This window comes from Battus philenor, unplaced genomic scaffold (assembly GCF_028537555.1).
Source record: "Battus philenor isolate CCGP_79_NKW_IND1 unplaced genomic scaffold, ilBatPhil1.0.hap1 SCAF_5, whole genome shotgun sequence".
Taxonomy (NCBI): Eukaryota; Metazoa; Arthropoda; class Insecta; order Lepidoptera; family Papilionidae; genus Battus; species Battus philenor.
The window spans coordinates 9,679,728-9,702,726 of record NW_027181715.1 but is presented as its reverse complement, the minus strand read 5'-3'; the positions used below and the strand labels follow the sequence as shown (position 1 = coordinate 9,702,726).

General features: G+C 32.6%; 3 protein-coding genes across 4 annotated transcripts; 1 reads left to right on the top strand and 2 right to left on the bottom strand.

Moving 5' to 3' along the window:
- Nucleotides 1–188: 188 nt before the first annotated feature.
- On the bottom strand, nucleotides 189–5,195 carry SelR (methionine sulfoxide reductase SelR). Of its 2 annotated transcripts, none has more exons than XM_068773009.1 (4): nucleotides 4,924–5,195; nucleotides 4,690–4,794; nucleotides 4,405–4,566; nucleotides 189–2,094 (listed from the first exon to the last, which is right to left on the bottom strand). In XM_068773009.1, exons 1-4 carry the CDS (start codon nucleotides 5,009–5,011, stop codon nucleotides 1,913–1,915), a joined length of 537 nt encoding a protein of 178 aa, XP_068629110.1. In that variant the 5' UTR covers nucleotides 5,012–5,195; the 3' UTR covers nucleotides 189–1,912. The 2 variants fall into 2 exon arrangements, with proteins under 2 accessions (XP_068629110.1, XP_068629111.1); XM_068773010.1 differs by having other exon boundaries at nucleotides 191–2,058; nucleotides 4,924–5,193.
- A 1,719-nt stretch (nucleotides 5,196–6,914) lies between these two features.
- LOC137929884 (uncharacterized) lies at nucleotides 6,915–22,920 on the bottom strand. The gene is made up of 14 exons (XM_068773013.1): nucleotides 22,771–22,920; nucleotides 21,540–21,668; nucleotides 20,489–20,629; nucleotides 15,229–15,596; nucleotides 14,970–15,142; nucleotides 14,414–14,532; nucleotides 13,257–13,432; nucleotides 12,547–12,651; nucleotides 11,778–11,929; nucleotides 10,665–10,769; nucleotides 9,994–10,164; nucleotides 9,435–9,627; nucleotides 8,304–8,472; nucleotides 6,915–7,107 (listed from the first exon to the last, which is right to left on the bottom strand). The coding sequence occupies exons 1-14, from the start codon at nucleotides 22,918–22,920 to the stop codon at nucleotides 6,952–6,954; spliced, it is 2,307 nt and encodes a 768-aa protein (XP_068629114.1). The 3' UTR covers nucleotides 6,915–6,951.
- Nucleotides 17,276–18,847, top strand: LOC137929735 (uncharacterized). The gene is made up of 2 exons (XM_068772806.1): nucleotides 17,276–17,426; nucleotides 18,246–18,847. The coding sequence occupies exons 1-2, from the start codon at nucleotides 17,288–17,290 to the stop codon at nucleotides 18,809–18,811; spliced, it is 705 nt and encodes a 234-aa protein (XP_068628907.1). The 5' UTR covers nucleotides 17,276–17,287; the 3' UTR covers nucleotides 18,812–18,847.
- Nucleotides 22,921–22,999: the final 79 nt, after the last annotated feature.

Genomic DNA, 22,999 nt, shown 5'->3' with positions numbered 1-22,999 from the left:
GTAAATAATAAAAACTTGTTAAAAATGTAGTCGTGTGAATTTAACTTAAGAGAGCGATATAACCTTCCGATTCCCCTGATAGTTTCTTTCGTCTACGGATCTATTTTTACAGAGGGCCGTTAGTCTTGAAAACTTAACAGTAAAATAAAAAAAAAGATTTTTCATGTAATATTTATTAGATAAATTAAAATTCATGGATATTGTAATTTTAAAACAACAAATACACAAAAATAACCACAAATTATCTGTAATATTCTAACAATCACAAGATAAAATATTAATGTATCGAAAAATATTTAAGAAAATGACTCGAGTTGGTAACTAAAATGTTTAATGTTGAGGTATAAATGTTTTTAGTAAATAAACGCCACTAAGATACAGATGTATTTTGTATATGAAAATGATTAAAATTTATTTTTATTTATAATCTTACCGTTGTGCATAGATTTGTATAAAGCTTACAAACCCGTCGAAAGTATACAATAAAGATATGCATTCTTGAACTCGAGAAACCGGCGGTGAATTCAACCTATTTATTCACGGAAAACAATACTTCGATAAATAAATTAGTATCCGCAATTTCGGTAAGATAACTTTTTTGTGGATACTGGATGTGTGTTAATACAAAATTCACTGCATGAAGACACATTTTCGTTGAAATCTAAATTAGAAAATAAAAGTATTTACATATTAAGTTAGTTCCCAGGAAAACTTATGTGATATGGTAACCTTTCAATCAGATTACTTTTACATGTTAGCATTTTAGTTTAACAAAATTTCGAGAGAAAGAAATATTAAAAATCCCAAATAAATGACAATTACATTAGACTCGACGTCATCATTACATTTAGGATTTCTCTGAGCTTGTGTGTAGATAAACAGATAGAAGAACTGAATAGCCAGTATTTTATAAAAACTGTTGCAATGTGGATATTGCAAGTTTTATGTAATAATAATAAAATGACAATTTTTTTCTAATAACTCATGTAAAACTTGTGTTAAAATTATATGATAAAAATAACGTTTATTTAACTGTCACTGAATTGAATACATTCTTGTGACTCATTTGTTCTACGATCAATATTTTGAAAAATATATATCTTTAGGAATTATTCTGCAAACATGTTCTAAAAAAATAATTTGTTCTCCATTTAATTCTTACAAAAATTGTATAATCACAATCTTCAGAAACGAAATGAAGACTTGAATATCATTTTATTGCACGACAAGGTGAATAAAAAGCGTTAACCGAAAACAAAAATAACTTAGTCATGGGGCCGTTCAGATGTTATTTAGTCTTCCTGACGTTTACATGGATCGCAGAAAGCACGATCGTAACTCACAATATTTACAATACAATGAAACTGACGATGTATAATATACACAAATATATAATCTCTTCTATTTTATTCTACACTAATATTTTTTGTAAGTATCGTAACGTTAGTACGATGTGAATTTGTAAGGCATCCATGACCCGTGCTTGTAAAATGTATAAGTAACTTTATGTTTTTGTTAGCCTATACCGTAGTTTTTTTTATAAAAATTACTGAAAAGTATCATGGGAGCCTGTTTTGACAATTATTTTAGCAATACTACAACCTATTGCGCTTTATTTATTGTAGAACAGGGCTTTTTTAAATATAAAATTTGGAGAGGGACAACATTAAGCCCGACACAGGTTCGAAATGTGCCGTACAAGCCCACTTTTCTTCATGGCTACTAGAACAAAATAATTTTTGTGCATTAATTTTTTCACTTTTCGTGTAACACTATGTCACAACAAGATACGGCGTTCTGCAATACAAAGGTAGATAAATAATCATTTTACAAGAGTTAAATAAATTTTAGTAGCTGCAAGAAGTATACTGTACGTAATTACAATTGACAAAATAGTTTGTTTCGGTTATGTTTAGTCTTTCCTTTCTTCAGCCGGTATGAAGTCCAAAGAAGCGGAATTAATACAAAAACGTTTCTTGGTGGGCGCCGGCCCATCATTGAATACGTGTCCCAGGTGAGCGGAGCACTTGGAGCATCTCACCTCAGTTCGCACCAAACCTGGTCGTGTTAAAACCAGTAATATATTCGCTCCAACTATGATTTCACACACCAAAACCATTCACCAAAAAGCCATTTATTTACACATCACATTAACAAGGGTGATGCAATGATGTCGAAAATTTCGTATGATTTTCATTGTTCGTATTGTGAGGTGTAGATATCGATTGTTGTCGTCGCAGCCGCCGTTGTCCCTCCGGCCCGGCAGCCATCCAGAAGGAACAGAAAAGGATGGGACCAGGCAGGGCAAAACAAGGAATAAGGATAATTGCAAATTAATTTCATGCACATTCCAGATTTGTTAAGATGACATTATGATGCCGCAGTGTAATATTCATCGGAGAGTTAAAAAATGCAACAAATGGACGAGGTAAATTTTGTGTAAAAAAAAAAACAAAGCGCAATAATTAAAAAAAGTGTTATAAGTTTTTTCAAGTATAAAAAAATTAATAGTTTATTGTTACCAATACATTACCAAACTTACGTTTATTGTTGTGGGCAGGATAATAATTCGGATTTGTCAAGGACACGGGGAAGACAAACAAAAAAATAAAATTATATTAGCACCAAAATCCATTTTCCCTCAATCTTATGTAGCAAACTTATATTAATGAAATATAATAAATGTCAGAAATATTGATTATTAAAAATGTACAATACTTTGTTCGGAAACAGAATATTTTTAAGCATTTAGGGGTCCTTGTATAAGGAGGGTAGGGTTATTTATATAAGAGAATGTCAGTGAGTTCATCTAACACTAGATGCAGTGGCGTAGATATGGTTTTTGGGGCCTGGGGCAGATTGGCGCTTGGTGCTCCCCCCCCCCCCCTAAAGAGTCTAAATAATTTCAAAATTCTGAACAGAATGTATTCAATATATATTTCTATTTATCTTTAAGTAATCTTGGAATAATGCAATATTTTATTATTTTGTCATTTAGGGCCCTTTCAAAAAACTGGCTTAAACTCTGTGTATATTATAATTAGTAACCGTTTACTTTTTTTTTAATGTTCATATTATTTAACAACTTTTTTAGCGCAAAAATAATAAAATACGATATTCTTTTTATGTTATTTACTTTAAATTATAGTTTTCATTTTTCTTTTAATATTTCATTATTCATCATTCAAAAAAAAATTCAAAAAAATTATTTTCAACTTTGGTGCCCCCCCCCTACTTGTGGTGCCTGGTGCGGCCGCCCCGCTCGCCACCCCTTAGCTACGCCACTGCCTAGATGCTATTAGCACTGATCTTTATGTTCAGAGAAGTTTTCTGTGTGCTTCTTTAAAATATATAAAAATTAAAAAAAATGGAAAATGACTTCGTACTGGGTAACTGACTGGACAATAGCCAAACTTTATGACATAATATCATAAAGTTTGGCTATTGTCCAGTCCAGTTTACACTAAAGCAAATAGAAATGTTTTGTTTAAAAAATGCATTATGTTATAGTTACTAATAATTTATAAAACATTTAGAGTTTATGATAAATAAAGGAAATTTATGTAATATTTACAAAGGTAGTCCTATATAAACTATGAAGAATTTTATAGGGGTCTATAAAATAAAATTGAGGCTTATTCAGTAAAATATTACAATAAAATATATATCCTTATCATTATTAAATTTATACTACATACAAGGACAGCTATTTTACAGAGTCATGTATAAACATAGATATTTAAAATTTGAGTATGCAATAAAATAAGTAGTAATAATAAATTATATAATAATGTAATGCTATACCAGATACACAAGAGTAATTTTAAGGCCTTTTTATCATTTTTTTATTTCATTTACAATAAAAAGCAAAAAACATGCATAGAGATATAGCAACATTTATTCCAACTCCCTTTATTAAATGAGATAGTTTGATTTAATCCATCACATTTTAGTTACATTAATTATGCAATATAAAAGAAAGCAAAAAAATTGACTAATTATGCAATGGAAATATGGAAGGCAATTAATGATTATGTTTTTAAACAAGCGGGATTAGGTTGTTAAATGACACAATCAATAATTATGATATATGTGAAGGCTGATGAAGTGTTTTAATACTATAAAGACATTGCAATAAACTTAGCATGAAATTTTTCATTAAAATAAACACAAATGACATACTTTAAATTTTTTAGCCTATCATGTTTGTGATCATGCTTTCAACTGGCTTATGGTCACTTGATAAACATTTGCAGATAAAACCAAAGCAGAGGTTTAGTTGAAATATTTCTTTTCAGTAATAATTGATTTGTTTATAACTTGTACCATTTACAACTTGAGTTATTGTTTTAGTGTTTATTTATTAGTAAAAATCATTATCAATATTTATTTATTTTTCAATACCTGCACTAGTGTCCTGATGTAATGTAACTTTTTCCTTTGCAAGAACCTCGTTAAATGCAGGCCAACCACAACCAGAGTCATATTTAGTTTTCGAGCTGAATAGATCTTGTCTGCAGACTATGCAAACATACATTCCTTCTTCATAAAACTTGTAGTAAGTGCCTACAATTTATTGAAAAGAAAAAAAGAAAAATTCAGATTAATATTAATTCAATTTAAAAACATTTATGTATATGTATATTAATATGTTTTTATTCATTTATGTATATGTATATTAATAAATACCAGTATAGGGTCTTTCAGTTCCAGCTTCTTGCGTCACATGATACTGCAGAGGAGTAAGGCGTTTCTTCAACGATTCTTTATCCTCCATGGCTCTCCAAACGAGGGCTAAGTAGAAAAAAACAAATGTTAAGTAGATATTTTATCTTTGTCAACCTTCCACTATTATCATGGAACAAGGTCTTTACGTATAATCCTGTTGCGTGTGTATTACGTTTATATATGATAACGTTGTACCTGTGGTAAACGGATGTTTCAACTGAACACTTCTATTAGATTGTAAGGCCTTCCTAAATATAGAAAAAGGTCGAATTAGACCACGCATAACTCACATTTCTTGCTTAATTAGATTAACATAAATATTCTTTGGCAATAATTCAGATTTAAAGACAATCTTCAGATTATATTAAAATGGAATTTAAACAGTAATGTCAATTATCACTTTATTATCAAGGTGAAGTAGTGTGGTCAGATTTGTTGGAATCGAATACCGATGTGACAACTTAAACTGACAGTGACATATCTCTTACATTTTGTCGGTGTATCAACGAAAAACGTTCCTATTGAACTTAGTACCAAATACTAAAGATATTAAGATACTGTTCGTCAATGTCATGCTGTTACATAATTTATTGTTAAAATAGACAGTTTTTCAAACTAAAACAAAAAATGACTAATTTTTATTGTTCACATTTTCAAATAATGATATTAGAAGGAATATGGTTTGGCAATTACTTGACAACTGAATATCGTGACATTATGTAAACGGCAAATTCAGTCGCAATACAATGTGTTATCGTCTTTTTGTAACTAAGCGTAAGTCATCAAATCCTTATATGAAAAGTCCTATCGTTTATTACTTGCTAAATGTATTACAGGAAAGTGGGAAACGAGTATACAGTTTGCCGTTAAATAGACATTGGCGACAATGGTAATATTTAATAAATCTATCGATGACGTTTTTGAACAACCCCACACTTTAGCTCTTCGGGAACTCTTCAATTTGAAACTTTTTTCATAACCTGACCGTTTTAGATAAGTTAGCTTAAGTAATATATTCTACGCGAACGCTTAAGTTAGCTTAAGTAATATATTCTACAAGCGAAGTTGACTGACCCGGGGCAGCCACACTTTTGCATCCACTGTAAAGCGGAGATGCGGACGGAGAGAAATGTCCGTATTGAAATACACCGCTCTCCCTACTAGTAGGTAAGTAGGGTTATGGGAGATAATAATCCACGACGGCAAAGTCAAACACCAGATACACTGCAGGAGGCTGAGAAAAATCTGTACTTGTGAATGCAGTTCTCTCGATCACATTGGCTTCTGGGTGACGGACTCGGAGGACGCTGTTGTATATAATTTTGAGTTGAAGAGGAGATATTTCCGAGGCCCTCACCATGTGATAGGTAATGTAGGAGGAAATATGATTAAGTTCATTTTTTTAAATATATCTCATATTATTTGGCATTTTAAAAAATTCTTACTACCACACTTAAACCCTCATATTTTATAGCCAAATTACTTTTCTGAGAGTTCTGACCGTAGACACACTTCAAGCAAAGAAAGAATAATCTTGTGGTTGACTGACGATGGTCTTCGATTAAACGGCTAAAGCGCATGATATTGTTTACGCAGGCATTCCGTAATGGCGTTCCGTATGGAAAAGTCGTGCGGTTCACCTCACTTCAGTATTTCATTTCAATTAGGATAGGGAACCTCTCTCTTACCCTAGATTCTCTATACCTAAAGTTACTTTATCTAAATCTGGCGAATAATACACAAACAAGAACAATAAACTGTTTATTTTGTAAAATATTAAAAAATATTATTATCATAACATAAAGATACATATTACCTACAAGAAAGATGCCTGGTAATGAGCATATTATGTTACGCAGTTATGAATATGAAAAGGAAGGAAATAATATTTACGCAAAGCAACTCTAAGGGCTTCAACTTATTTATAAAAAAAGTGCAGTCGATATGTGTACATAATATAAAAATGATGAATAGTGTATCATAAAAGGAATCATAAAATATACGTTCGTCTTCTTATGTTTCGAATAGAACCGTTTTTCATCGCTTACTTGTACTCGGTATCATGTCATTTTTCCAATGACTTTGAGAAGAGACTTCGGTGAACTTTCTTTGACTTCTCTACGGAAAAAAGCAAATTATTTTAACGCCACCCCAAGTTTTCCAATATTTTTTTTGCATGCCCATAATTATGAATAATGAGTGTTGATTTAGGTAGTTTTATTATTATGTTAGTATTACATATTGACTAACAGCAAGTGACTCGCGGCTCTTTTGCATCTGCATAAGTACATACTCTGTATCCTCTTGTTCCGAATCAGCGCAGGAAGATAGTAAATCTTCCGATTTTCGAAAACTCTCCTCGTGGAGTAAAGGTCGCATCTAAAATAATTTGCAATATTTTTTTATCCTTTTCCTCGAAATTAAAGTTTTATTTACCAGAAATATAATTAATGAGACCAAAGGTAAAGAAAATAATAAATGACGAAGATTATTTTCGAAGAGTGCCAATGTACAGAATGCAATCGTACCATGGAAGCCGGCAACCACCAAAATGACATAAGACGTATATTGTAACTTTTAAGTACTTATACTTAAATTCGCTATTACGTCGCTGCTTGTCAGATTGTACCTGTGTTTTGTTCTTATTCTAAATTAATTGTTTAACTCAATGAATACATTGTAATTACGTATGTGGTTTTAATTACACACATATATATTAAAATTTTTATCTTCACACTTTGTCCTAGTTTCTTATTATTATTAATATATCATAATTATTTTCTAATATTAGTATAAAGTTTAAAAATATACTTTAAGGAATTTGTTATGCACAGTAATCGTTTAAATAATTTGTTATGCAAAGTAAACGTTATTAATATACATAATCTATTTCAGCATTAATGTTTAGAATGTTGTTTTCACCTATAATTCCAGTGCGTATTGTTTTTAAATGGAGTACATTTATAGTTAATGCGCAAAATAATATATAAATAAAGAAATTAATAAAAAATATTAATAATGCAGGAGTAGCGACGTTTTGCACTATTGTGAAAAAAATACCTGCCGCTTTTAAAATTTACTAAAAATGCTATGCTAGATCAATTTCACATTCCCACCCAAATCAGTAATTGTGTGTCATCTCGCGATTGGCGATTTTTCATATGGTTTGTATGATAACAATTCTTACACTATTGACATTAGTCGCTTCGTGAATGCTTAGAACTTTCTGCCAGATGGCGCTGGATAGCTCGCCGGTATGAGACGGCATATTCGTCGCTTGAGTGAAGATGGGAATCCTATTCACAGGAACTGCACTGCGCACATCTAGCGTTTGATTAATAATAGTTGAGGTCATAATAAATGCAATTCCTTGTCGAGTTTATTTATATCTGGTTCTAAATAGATAACTACACATTTATGCAATTGTAAATTTTAACCAATTTGGGTGCATGTCACCAGAAAGCTCTAAAAGAATTTGCGCAAGGTTGATATTTAAAAAATCAGTGCTAAGTAGTACCCAATTCTTTACTAATGTAGTCTTGGGTGAAATCAGAACTTCAAATAAAATCAAATACCTGAATATCCCGAGTATTGTACACTTTCTTATCATCAGGCGGCTTTGATTTTGTCTTCACTGTGCCTTCCGTATTTCCATATTTCAAAGTGAGAGAACGCAATGTATCGCGCACAATAACACAAGGTATAGCGACGAAGAATATTATATTTAACATAAATTCCATTGGCCTACAAACATAATTGAACAATAAAGTTTACACACCGATCTGCATCTATTTGAAGTTATAAATCTCCTAAAAATAAAATAGGTTATGTACAAATTTGTTTCGGTTAATAGAAGCACAAATTAAAAAAATAATAATTCAACTTTAATTCTGCAGGAAGTAATTTTGAATCTAAATAGTTAGATTTGTTGGTATAGAGTATATAGTAGTCATCATTTCAGCTGCAGGCCACCCTCACAGATTTACAGTATAATCGGTTGGAAGCGGCCTATTGGCTGTATATCGAGGCAGAATATGAACATTAGCCTTATAGTTTCCTAACCTCATATAAACTACTGTCACATATGAAAAAGTCCAATACCCATTTATTTACGCCACAAAAAAAGGTTATAATTTTTGTTGCTCTCTAGACCTTGAGATAGTGTTTTTTCAAAAAAAAAATTAATAAAGGGGTTATTAATTTTTTTCCCTTTATTTAATAAAGTGGTAAAATTATTGATTAGCCTTTTGACCTGTTACCGCCCTCTTTAAATAGTCCAGTGGTCAATTTCAGGCTGTGCCGCCTACATTGTGGTATGACTAATAAATTCAGGCGTTACTTCGCTATGTAGCAGTAGTCGTGCAATAAAATGCACCGCCCGCCAGCCCGCTGATAAATGCGCATGCGGCAAACAATGCGAATTACACAACTGCACCGTTAGTGCCAAACATTTATCAGCGGGCTGGTGGGCGGTGCACTTTATTGCACTACTACCACTGCATGTGCGGAAGTGGCTAAATATTGGTCCTTTTTTTACTTAAGATGGACTTCCGCGAGGTAATGCCTGATTCCATTAAATAGCTATATATTTGTCCTTTTCTTAATTTGTGGTATTTGCATGAAATATTCAATTTTAAGTCATAGTAGTAATCCGCAATTCTTTAAGATTAAGTATTTCGAAAGCTGATTAAAGTTCATACCGTTACCTGCTGATACTTCGGACGTTGCGTTTTTTCGTGTCAGGATGTATTGGCCAGCCCTCGATGTCATAAGTTACGGGACGGTACCGCAGAGAGCTTTCATAATAATGGTCAAGCATCCGAGGCATTTTCACAATTTTTTCTAAGCCCCAAAAACCAATACACCCGAAAGCCAAGCCTAAGATAGCTTTAGTAAAACCTACGATTCAAATGAACCAAAAGGACGGAGAAAAGTTATTATTGATTAGATAATATTTATGCCTTATCTAATAGATACAGTATATAGTATTTCATATGATTGTATCACTTTTTTATCTTATTTACACACCTATCAACTTCTTACCTCTGTATTATTCTATGTTGACTGGTAGAGTGTGAGATTCTTCCTAGGGCCGGTATGTCTTGTAGGTAATGAATAAATGTATAAAACACGAAGTCCAAAGCAGAAGTGTGTACTCGTATATTGATTAAACTTAAGTCATTTTTATACCGTATTATAGCTATTTTGGTCACTGCTGATGATTTGGTGACCAAATAAAATATAATCTTTGCACTTATATCTTACCAAGAGCCAACAGAACTGCAAGGACGCCAATAACAATAACAAAAATGTTCGTTGTGACGTTATCTGAGTTGCACACCGAGCGGATTTTTCGCGGCCTCTTCTTTAGCGTCAATCCCGCAGCAGATTGTTGAGCCTCACTCATCTCCCGACATATCAATTTAGGATCATCGCCTACAAAATCAGTGAAATCGCATTAATCACAAACATTATATTTGCCAGAAAGAAGATACGTAGGCGAACGAAAGTAATAAAAATAACCCAGTGGATCTGCAAGTGGAAGTAACGTGCATAGTGCGAAGCAAATGGCCGCTGGGGGCTTTAAGGTTCTGGAGAGGCGACTACTGACAGGCAAGCATAGCGTAGGTCGGTGATCGCCACTTGTCGTAGGTAGGTAGGTGGACGTCCTGCGGCTGAAATAAAGTTATTTTTCTAACAGAAATTGCAATTAATATTAAGATGCAGTAATTCTCAAATGAACATTATGTAACGAACGTAAGTAAATGTCAATGAAAAATTTCTTCTCAAAGAACTATTATATCTACTACTATTATATGTTTACGTTACTATAAAATCAAATATTATCAAAACTATTTTAATTACGTTACTATTGTAATCATCAGATAGGTTAGAAAGCTCTGGTATATAAACAACGATTTAAATAAATAACTAACTTAAACAAACGCAGTCGCAATGCCAAACACAGAAACACCGATCGCCCTTTTTAATAGCAACATCTCTTACTGCTACTGAGTCATCGTCATCGTTCAAGAGTGATACTGAAAAATAAATAATAAAAGATGCTTTACTTAAGTGACTGAATATAAAATAAGCAGGCAGTGTGACCAAACTTGCAGCAAAGTAGCAACTTGGTGAACACTAACATTTTAAAACGATACATAATATTAGCAAAAATGAATCAAGTCATAAAGCTATTTTGAATTCTCGTATATAACATTTCTGATTCTGATATCAGTCTGTATTCGCAATACAGACTGATATCCAATACATTGCAATTTTGTTTTAAATTCTGAATTCCAATTATGTACATATTAAAACTGACACTATCTTACTGACAAAATTAATTAATCAACTTGTGTTTGCGTGACTTTTTGTTATGATATTGCTCTGTTTGCGAATATGAAAAATAAAATTCAATATCATATTTTAATTGTAGATCTTCGGTGGAACCATCGTAGCCAGGCTCTAATATGGAGGTCCACCCATGACCTAACCCAAACGAAAGGTGAAACTGAAGATTGCTAATTGGCGGAATTGATACTTTCTATTACTCCTTTTTAAGGTATGTTCAACCAAAAACTGCATTAATGTATTGTTAATAATCAAAAACGATGAATAAAAGCTCGGTTTTTAACAACTAAGACAGGTTAAAGTTTCTAGTCTACTGCTCCATCAAGTAAATCTTGCTAACTAGCAGATGGTTGCAAAATTAAGGGAGCTGCAACCAGAAAGTCTACGTTATCCACGTTTCATTGTCGCCTGTTTTGTATTACATGAAGTCTTTTAAGAAAAAAATACCGATGAAATATTCAAAGCCGCGCTTAAAGAATTCATTGAAGATCGCCTCCACGATGTTTAGCAGGGCAATGATTGATCGTCCCGTGAAATGGCACAATACCATATTAGCAACGGTAATGTGGTAACGGGCATATTTTGATTAACGATGTATAGAAATAAACGAATTTCATATAACAATAAAACAAAAAAAATAATGTTTCATTCTTTTGTTATGAAACGGTACCGTATATGTAATAACCATTTCGTACCATAGCAATGTGTATTTTCGTCCGGTATTTCAAATGGCAACTCAATAAGGAAACGATGAGTATGTTTCGGAGACAAGAGAGCAGGTCCTACAGTAAAACCTTCATCGTTCATTTGCTTCAGCGAACCAGGTCCACAATCTTTTGCAGCCACTCTACAGAAAGAAATTCGGTATTTTTTAATATTGCTTCATGCCTTATAAATTATTCAGGCAACAAAAATAAACTATTTGTTACAATTACATATTAGATAATTTTTAGTACTAAGCAGACAATACATTTACTTGTTGTAAGACAATGTTCTTTTGGAAATGCTGAATATTGGGTAGTATTCTTTTTGTGTTAACCTTTGTTAGTTTACACATATGCAATTCACTACTGAACTCTATAACAAACAGAAAAAGTATTGTTTTGAAAAATGACAAGTTGTCCAAGTCAGTAGACCTACCTAGAAGATATGTTTGCCTTGCTGCCTATATAATCTGTGTTTATACTCGTAACAATGTTCTATCTCATTATAATAAAAACATCTTTTTAAATAAGCATATATACTTTCTTTCTTACTTAATATACTTTCTAATATTATTAAAATTGTATTTTTACATTTAGTTTGTATTTTTTGTATTTAACCAAAAGCTTGGAGTCTTTTCTCAGAATATCTTAGAATCTCGATTAATATTTTTAAAGTTCTATGTATTAGTTTTGTATGTTACGATGTCTAGGTCTGTAATGGTACATTTTGTACGTAATTCTTAATTTGAAAAGAAAGTACCTGAAGCGGGCAGCGGCTAATCCTGTATTGGTAACTTGCAAGGTAAGCACCGTTCGTGTTCTTCGAGAGCTGTCAGAGACTGCGGTCATTATTCGTCCCAACGACCTACACGACGAATTAAAAATCGAGTTATGTCCTCTTATTATGCGAAAATAGGGAAGACACTTCTAATAATTTTAGTCTTTATTTTAAGTATTTTTAATAGCAGAGGAATTAAAGAGAATTTTAAGTGAAATTAAATACCGTTGTGAGACAAACAGCTTAGCTGTTTTATGAGAAATGCCTGTATAAATAAGTTCGGATGATTGAAGTTGTTAGCCCAGAGGCTCTTAGAGCGTCAGCAGAAATGTACGTGCGGATTCATAATCCACAAGTGCATGTATTGACATTGTCGGTCGGGTCTCGCAAGCTAATATTACAATTGAATAAAGCAGTATGGCCGTTACATACAAACAAGAGTTGTGAGATGTCGCCCAAGAGACAACTGCAATTTATTGTGAATGATATCAATTGTATTATGTTCTTATAACAATCATTATGACAGTTCATTGTAATAAGTTTATATCTTCTATTACATTTACGTATTATCTTATTAAAGTATAATCGTGTTAGGCAATAGAAGCCATGCACCACCTGCAGCGGAAAGCATAAATATTATATAATAAGACTTTAGGTATTGATTTCGTTTCTACATAATTTAACACGCTCACCCGACGTGAATAAGTTCATTTCCGTCGGCGCGGGACTCCACGTCAATCTGAGAGTGATGGGGTTTCCGATGAGGGATCATCATGTATTGATCGGAACCTTTGCTCGCAAATAATAAGCTTTCAGCGCTACCTCCCATTAAGGCCCGTGACGCGCGAATGAGCACACGACGAGGGGTCTAAAGAAGCAATGAATATTGTCTTATTGGAGGTAAATTCGTTAGGTTCATCATCATCATCATCATCGTCGTAAATTTAGCCACTAGACGACCACTGCTGGATATACGGTTCTCCCAGAGACTTTCAATAGAACCGGCAATGCAAATCCAGCGTCTTCCAAAGACTTTAACAAGGATTTAAAGTTACACAAATTATATATTTATTTATAGCTGTCATAAACTACATATAGTCTTACTATAAATTAACCATTAATCATAAGCAAACCTTTAAATAAATAAAAACACGATTACACACCCGTTTAAATGTACACGTAACTGTTAATCAATTAAGCAAATAAGAGGACGCCCAAATTTGCTACAAAACCACACATCTAAAAGGCTGTTATAAGTGTTGTACGAGTGTTCTCTTTTCATTACATTTGGTACTTTAAAAGCATTTTATTAATAGTTATGTCTGCAACTATCTGTCCCACGTAAAATTGAAACATTACTATTTCAAACAAGAGAATTGGTTTTGAAAATATAAAAATTAACTTTATATTATGAAAGCCATTTATTTATAATAAAAATAATATAAAAAAATTAATAGTAATGTTAGAAGTGCTATGAAATTTTATCGTTAATTGATCACGCCGTAAAATTTATACTATATATTATATTTATTTTTGCATGGTTTGACAAGTAAAATGCAAGTTATATAAATAACAGTCCAAGAAGTGCCTTAAAGGCACAAGCCATATTTATATATGCAATAATAAGACGAGGTTAATACATTCATCATCATTAAACACAAGGATAGGCATATATAGACCTGCCCCATAAGTGTCGCTTGAAAGCGGCTTGCATCCGGCGTTTTCCGACGACAAACCGTCTTTCCACCCTGGGGGGCGGACTCCTACTACAATGCATTTGCTAGCTCGTAGTATTGTATGTTAAGACTCTTATGTTTGCATTATTTATCATTTCAAAACTGTACTTTACCTTATTCTCTTGCGAAACATTTGCCACGGGCAAGTTTGAGGAATTGTCTCTAATGTTATTAGCAGGTTCTTCGGTAACGAGTTCATCGATCGTTAGTACTAAGAATTCTCCAAAATTGTCTAAAATGTTCAGAGTTAACTCAGATATGATAATATGTAATCAATGAATATTAGATTATATTATTATTAAAGATTGTAATATAAAAACACTTTTTTAAAATTATATATATTTACGGGTGATGTGTACGTTTAGAAGATGGTACAGAAGTATCTAAACCGATTTTAAGAAATAAGATGTGGAGAATTTTTTTATTTGAACCGGGATATTCTCGGGGCCTCACAATATAACCGTTAGGGTAGGAATATTCCGGAAATAATTCGTCGTTGCCCTCGTAAGGACGTGTATAAGAAAGCATTTCTCCCAGTGAAATAAAAATAGTTACTACATTAACCAGTGCCCTTCAAGCAGCACATAACAATTCTTGCGCAACACATTTTCTTATATAATTAGCGGCAAAGTAAAGTTTAATAATTATAATACTTTTCATTTAACTTACCAATAATGTAGTCCCCGTCGTTTCCTAGATTAGTCAAATCAGTGCCGCGTAAAGGTATGAGGAGACATAAACTAGCTTTGGGTAAAGAAAACTCTTCACGCGACAACCATTCTGCTGGACGATATTGTATGCTCATGTCTGAATTGCTCCACTCGGGATTTAAAGTACTGACACTATGAAGTTGAAAATAAAACATATTTAGAACCTGTATGTATAATAATTTATGGCTATATTTGTATAACCATGTAATAAGACGCACCTGGCTACCTCTTCTTTAGTAATATCATTCCAAACAATTTTTCCTTCAGGTGTACTAGATTTTTCGTACAACTGAAGGTGCACCGTGTACCAAAGGTCAGGATTACCTATTTCGTACACGGCGTAGTGTTTTTCTATGTTTCTTGAACTAAAATAATCAGTGGATGGTTCATCGTTTAGTTCGAAAAAGTTTTCTTTAGATGTAATTTGATTATTTTGAAATGTCTCAGCTTTGTAAGGATCGTAAAGTCCAACTTTAGATTTTTTATTAATATTATATCTTCGAAGATTATCACATTTCCCATCATCGATCCTAGAAGTGTCGTATTCGTCGAATTTTTTACTTTTATCATGAAACATTGAGTTTTCCTTGTACGACAGTTTGCTTTGGCGTTGTTTATTATTAAAGATACCCCTAGCCTCCCTTGCTCTAAAGTGTACTTTAACATTATTATTATTATTATTGCAAATTATCTTATCATATCTTTTCAGAAATCTTGTTGCCGAAGTCTTCTTGTGCCCCGTTACGGGTTTATTCATTGGTGCGCGCTCTTCTATGTAAGAAAATAATGTAAATATAAATAAACATATTTATGATATTAATTAAAAACCATTACAGAATTTTCACCGGAATAAATCTATTTTATTATGATTTAACAGCTATTTATTTTAAACTAACGTATGTTTCTTTAAAAGACTACGAAAATTGTGTAATACAACAATATTATACCAAAAATAGTCTTTATCGCCTGGCGATAACCCGATATTTTGCTTTTTTGGCACTTATATAGCCTACAGTTTAAACAATAGTAGGGTAGCAGAAGGACGCTATGGAGGGAAAATAATAAACTTTTGTACAACTAGTAAATACAAACCTGTAACAACAAATCGAACAGCATTACAAAGAAGAAATTTTTAAAACTTTGTCGCCTTTAAAAGTTTCTTCCGTTAACAAAATATAGCAAGTAAAATACTTAAAAATAAGAAATAATCACAGACGCTGGATTTAAATTTTTTTAACCTATCTTGTGACTTGAAGACGTGGATGCACGACAAACCTAAAGAAATTTTTTTAATGTTATATTGTAAATTATTCTTTGGATATTGGGTTTTAGTAACATTCGCCGCTTCCATGCTCCAATTTATTGCGGTCGGACAGAAAGCGGTAGTTATTACGGGCATAGTTAAGCACAGGAAAGATTTAACCGTTTCTTAGACATCTTATAGTTACAAATATAAGTAATTTTGTAAAAAACAATATATTTGAAATAGTAGTACTGAAGTTTTTCAATGCGAGTATGAAAATATATTGTATGTGTATTCAATACCATTACCGATTTTCCCAGAAACAAACACGGTATAAATAACAGAAACTATAACAAATTATTTGCACCTAAGACGCGACCCCGTCGTATTAGTCAATCATTCGATGGGCAATATATACCCTTTTACAAGGAGATCCTAGATAATGCTCAGCAAGCTTCTTAAATGATTAAAGAACGTTCGCGTACTAAGGGTTAATAGTCGACAAAATGACTTCTTAGAAGATAGCACACTTTGGAAATGATATGTTCGCCTCCAGGCTATTTCAATGTGCGTTAAATTATTTGATTTTATATTATTTAATAAAATACATAGTTTTGTTGAATTTCTTTAGCTTGTTCTCAGGTCAGTGGCATTTCATCCGAACAAGTGGTAAACTCAATTTGACGTCAACAAGAGATGTAATCTATCGTATGTTGAATAAAGAATTTTTAAATTTTTTAGTGATGTACATGTTATGGCTTATTATACTATATTCAAATTCACGGTACCTTGTCAACTAATCTTGGAACGTTAACTTCACCAAGCCAATCGATTTGTAATGTGGCTAAAATTACTTGTAAAAGTTTAATAAAACCGGTTCGAGAGCGGAGCGCCGCGTCGCGGTGTATGCGGGGGAACGAAACGAACACGCACGAGCCAGAGCGGGGCTATGCGAGGCCGGTCATCCTCCGGTAGTGCCCCGAGCAACCGAGCAACCTGTCACTATCATCGAGAATAATAAGTTTAAGCCGAGTATGGAAAGTTTTATAGAAGGTGTCCGACTACATCCATGTCTCTGGAACCCTTCGCACCCCGATTATCGTGAGATGCACGTGAAGGATAATGCGTGGCGACGCGTAGTGGACCATTACAACAACGAATCTATTCCAAACAGTGAGTGGAGGTTAAATTTTATATACATTGACATTTATACAACAATGCAAGAGGATCATAAATTAATGTGAAAACTTATAATTCGAAAGATTACTGGACCACAAATTACATATTTCATAGCTTCGATCAGAATGGTAGTCGTTATATTATAAATTATCTCTGACACACAGACACGAATCTCATTAACCCTTAATCGTAAGGAAGTAAATTTTGCGCAGTTTTTAAACTTGAACGATGTTTCTGTTTTTACGTCTTGTTTTCCAATCACTGCGACCACTACTAATGTATATATAAAGTACACCTCGTCGGATAAATAGCAATGTGAAATAAATACAAAAGTAATTAATCGCAACAATTTTATATATTTATATGTCGTTACAGAGAACAGGTCAGTTATTCCATCATACATAAAACAACAAAAAAAGTTTCTCTTAACAACATAATAATTTTGTCTGATTTTTACTTGTGATTAACGATAACCGAAGAGCTGCGGTTTAATCTTTAATCTTTTTCTTTTGAAACTAATGTGCGAACGATCTCTCTTTTTTTGGGGGTAAATATAATATACAATACTAGAACGTATGAGAATTTACTCAGCAATTCGTAAAGAGTAATAATAATCGTTCTTCATATACATGTAAAAAATAGTTATAATAAAAAAATATTTATAAATCCTAAGATATAAATCTTACGTTGCTTTTCCCACGGAGTATACAAAGGCATTTTAAAGTTAAACAAATTTACATTTTCTCGCTAAAAGAAGTTAGTCAAATCGATTGTAATAAATAAATAATCAATTTTTTATTATCGTGTTTTCAGTACAAGTTGCCAAAATAGAATGGAAAAAACTCCGGGACAATCATCGAGACGCACTCAAACGTGCCAAGCTCGGCAAGAACAAGCTTCTACCGGCGCAAATTACTACTTGGAAATATGCAAAAGCAATGCAGTTTCTCGAACCACATATGAAGTATAGAATAACAGAAAATATAGAAATAGATAGCATAGCGCCGGACTTTGCGTCAAAAAAATCTGAAAGAAACTATTTCATAACCGACTGCGTCGAAGATGATAAACCAACGAGCTCTAACAAACGTCGATGCGTTGGAAATACAAATGAAGATCAACCAGATACAGATGCATTAGAATCATTTTTTAATTGTATTCTAAAAAGCACAAAAATGATGCCCCCTTGGATGCAGACGCAGGTTAAGAAGAAAATTTTTGCAATTATTATTGAGTCAGAGGAAATGCTTTCGAATCAATTTTATAATAATACTAATAATGGCAACGATAACGTAACAAGCGAACAGCCGGAGAGTATTGATATTGAACCAAAAATTAAAATAGAAGTCTTCTCTGAGGACCGTGATAACGATGTTTAATTTTAATAACCATACATACATAACAGATATATTGTTTCTAAAAATAAATATGTATATATTTCCTAGTGTACAATTTAGATAATTTCACGGATTGTTTTGTAATTTTATTGTAAATAAAATATACTTGGTACATACAGTGTCCAGAAGCATCGTGGGCTCAAAATGTTGATAAAAATAAGTCAATTTTCATTACTCATTACACACCAATTTAAACCACAGTAGTATTTAGGTTTTATGTACATTTCCGTGTAAATACTGACGTATAGGAAATGATGTTTTGGATGAAGTGATAGAAATCTAACCGTTTTCAAAGTTGTGCCGCAACGTTTGCGAGTTACGCTGGATTCGAGTCTGTAACAAAATTAAGTAAATCTGCTTTAGTTATTCTTATATATGTTATCATTTAAACTCGTGGAAACCAAGAAAGTAAAGTATTTTATTTTATTAAGTTGTAATTGTTGTACAGTGTAACGAATGCTTGCTTATTTTTAGACTTACATTTTTGCTTTTTTCCCGAAATATCTGTTCATCAGATTCCGATAAAATGCCGCTTACCGTCTGAAATATTAAAAAAATCTGTTTTATTTCTCGACTTTAAAAATGATAAATAACAAACAAAAATCCTCTACCGGAGTGCAAACCGTAAATATTGATATTGTTTAACATTAAATGTTTTCTAACATGTGCAAATTTAATATAACAACATGTGTAAATATTTTTTTCCATTACTTAAAATAAACCCTTGATGCTGAGATTAATATTGTGTCTGAGATATTTATGGCTTATAATAATTTTTTTACGCTTGTTTGTCCGCGTTTGACCATCAACTCGCCTGATAGGTAGCGACGGTGTGGTCGAAGATGAAGCACGCAGACCCAATTGGTACCACCTATTCACTCTGACCCTTTTTATTATCTATTCCACAGGGATAAAAGTTATATGGTATAATTCGTTTTTAACAACATAAATTTCTTTTAGTGTTGAATCTAGAGATATTCGATGTGCGACCGTTTATAATCTTGATTCCAGAAATTTTGCACTATCACATATGCATTTTTACAATTTTATTGTTAGTTAAATACGCTAGTGGTATTTTATTCTAGAACGCAAAACATAAGGTGACATATGAATTGCCTCAACTGCTGTGTTGTTTATAATTCCCTATTTTAAGGAACCTCTTTTAAAGAATTTATTTGGTTCGTAGAGAAATATTCGAACTAGAGATACATAATATAGATACATAGTAGAGATAACGTCTGATTCCGTTAAATATTAGACAAATCTTTTTATAACATTCACGAGTTTTTAGCTGCTCAAAATTTGTCAAATTGATATTCTAACGTATGCGTCAAATATTTTTACTCTTGTTTAAAGAAGAGTGGCTTGTTGAGTTCCTGGCCTGCTTTTCTCAGGAGAAAAGCAGGCCGGGAACGGAAGCCGGTGGTATAGCTTACTACTGTCAAGATAATAATGATTATAAAGTGAATCTTCATGCCTAGTTGAATAAAGAATATTTGAAGTTGTGCTAATTTGATGGTATTAGTTAGTTAACAATCCAAATTATAACGTTTATATAATCGAAAAATTATTATATGAATCATATTAGTTCAGTCTCTTAAATTTAATTCAAGTGTAATGCATGCCAATGCATGATGTGTTTAAAAAAGCAAGCCTTACGTCAATTCTGCGAATTTTATACGCTTGCAACGGTTCATCCCGACGCAGACGTAAAACAAAAGGATCAAGTAGGCGCACACGCTTCTTTTTTGATCCATCAAATACGTGCTCAATTGGAATATACTCATCACCAGAGCTTTTCTAAAAAATACTTGTTATTCGTTATCATAGTCATAATTTAATTGTTATAGCTATACTGACAGAAATGTTACCTGGCGTCAAAGACGATTTTTTAGTTATTAAAATAAAATTATTATTACTTATCATTATCGTAATTTTATTTTAAATCCGTACTATCCCATTCGATTAAATTACTGGCTGATTAGTTATAGGTGTAAAAGCTTTAATGGTATGAATGTAGCTAATTTATATATTTTGTATGGTATACCCGATTCAAAAATCTAGTTTCAGTAAAACAAATAACGTAATATTAATGTAGGCGAAAAACCCGTTTATTTACAATACTCGGATTATTACATACGAAAATCAATTAGTGTTTACTATCTGTCCCTGCAGGCTCTGTACTGCTAGAAGTTGTTTGCCTGTCGCATTCGAATCGATCAAATTTGATAGGAAACAGGTGTAAAAGCTTTGAAACTTTTTGTTGACAAATGAGTTACAGATTCCCCATTATATCCAATTACTCTATACATTCCATAATCATATAAAGAGATTGTGTAAAGGGACGCTTAAATCGCTTCGGTGGACGCTCCATGTAGTGACTAGATTTAAGGGCACAAGGGTACCTCGGCTAGAATTGTCACTCGTCAATAATACCTGTCTAGCATTCCGAAACAAAGGCACCCGATAGTGTTGAATCTAGATTCTAACGAGGCTGCTTAGTTTTCGATCCGCTGTGGTGTGATAAAACTGCTTTTATTGTTTTTATTTAGGCCTTTTTAGTACAGTATACTAGATATTTTTTATAAAGTCTATGCTTTTGGTTTGTTGTACGTATACTAGAGCTATATAGCTAATACGAAATAACTATTCCTAAGAACGTTATATTACACATATTATAAGTTAATGCATAAACATCGTTTTAACTAACCCCCGGTTCACTCGTCATTTTTACAGTTAAAGCTAATTTCTTCTTACAATTGCGTAAATTGTTGTGCTTAAACAACTCTTCGCGTTGAAATCGAGCATTGTCGCTGTCGTCTGGTACTTTTTTCTCATCCTGCACATATTATTATACCTTTATTTAAATAATGTAAAGACCTACTTTTCCAGCCTTTTTGTCAGTTTAAAAATGGAATGTTTTCAGCATAAGAACATGAATAATTTGGTAATCCAATGTTAAGATTATTTTCATAATACAATTACAAATCAAATTTGGTTTAACACAAACTATATACTAGACAGCAGTTTGTGTGTGTAGGTTTCGTTTACTGGATTTTGAAGTTGCTCTAGATCTCAAGGACCACGGACGATCAAAACAACCCCGGGAAAATCTTGGTCAGGTAATTGCTACTCTCATTTTTTTTGTTTGAATTTTAATACTGTTAAGTAAAATAAAATAACACAAAGACTTACAGCTAATTCACAATTAATAAACACTGCCCTTACTTCTACATGAGAGCGTTCCCCAGAATCAACATCACAATATATTAAAGACGAAGAAAATATCGTAGCATATATAAGAACATCTGCAATATCAGTGGAAATATTCAAGATTTATTTAAAAAAAAAACATTAAACATTTCTTAACTATTATTTATAGAAATGTAACTTACGCTTATGATTAAACACTATTTTTTCTTTAATAATGCAATATACCAGAAATAGTATAAGCATATTAGCATTCATTAGTAAAAATTGTTGATTGTCAATGTCACTAGTAACTTTTTAAAAAAAATTAAATAGCTTTTTACTTTACACGAACCAATGGATAAAAATAAAAGCAAATAAAAACCCAAATTGCATTTAACGATTATAAATTACAATAATTATCGACGTATAGCTGCTTATAGACGAATTGGACTACTAAATTTTAAATAAAAATTTTGTATTATATATATAATTAACTATAATTATATTATATATTTAGTAACAAAGAAGAACGAACACGTGTTTTCGAGTCAAGGAATACCCGCTGGACCACAGTTCCCCAGAATATAATCTGCAAACTGTTATAACCTTGTCAAGTAAAGGTATATACTTATTAACCATTCTGTACTCTGTCCTAATATCCTGTATATCTTACAATATTTAAGCACACCCATTTTTTGTTTATTAGTCAACATAAAATCACACAACACAATATTCAATCAACCATGAACCTTAGCTACCCACGGAAGCGACAGGGTACGCGGCCAACGGTTCGGCGCAGCGCAGCCATGCGCCGTACTAAGCGACTTGCGGTCCGCCCACCAGACACTGGCAAGATCTGACACCCTCAATCCCGTAGTGTTTAGAGTAAAAGAGAACATTATGTAAGTGAGAGAAGCAGGGAGTGAGATTATATTTTGGTGAAAGGCGGGGACGGAGGGGAAAATATGTGGAAGGTAC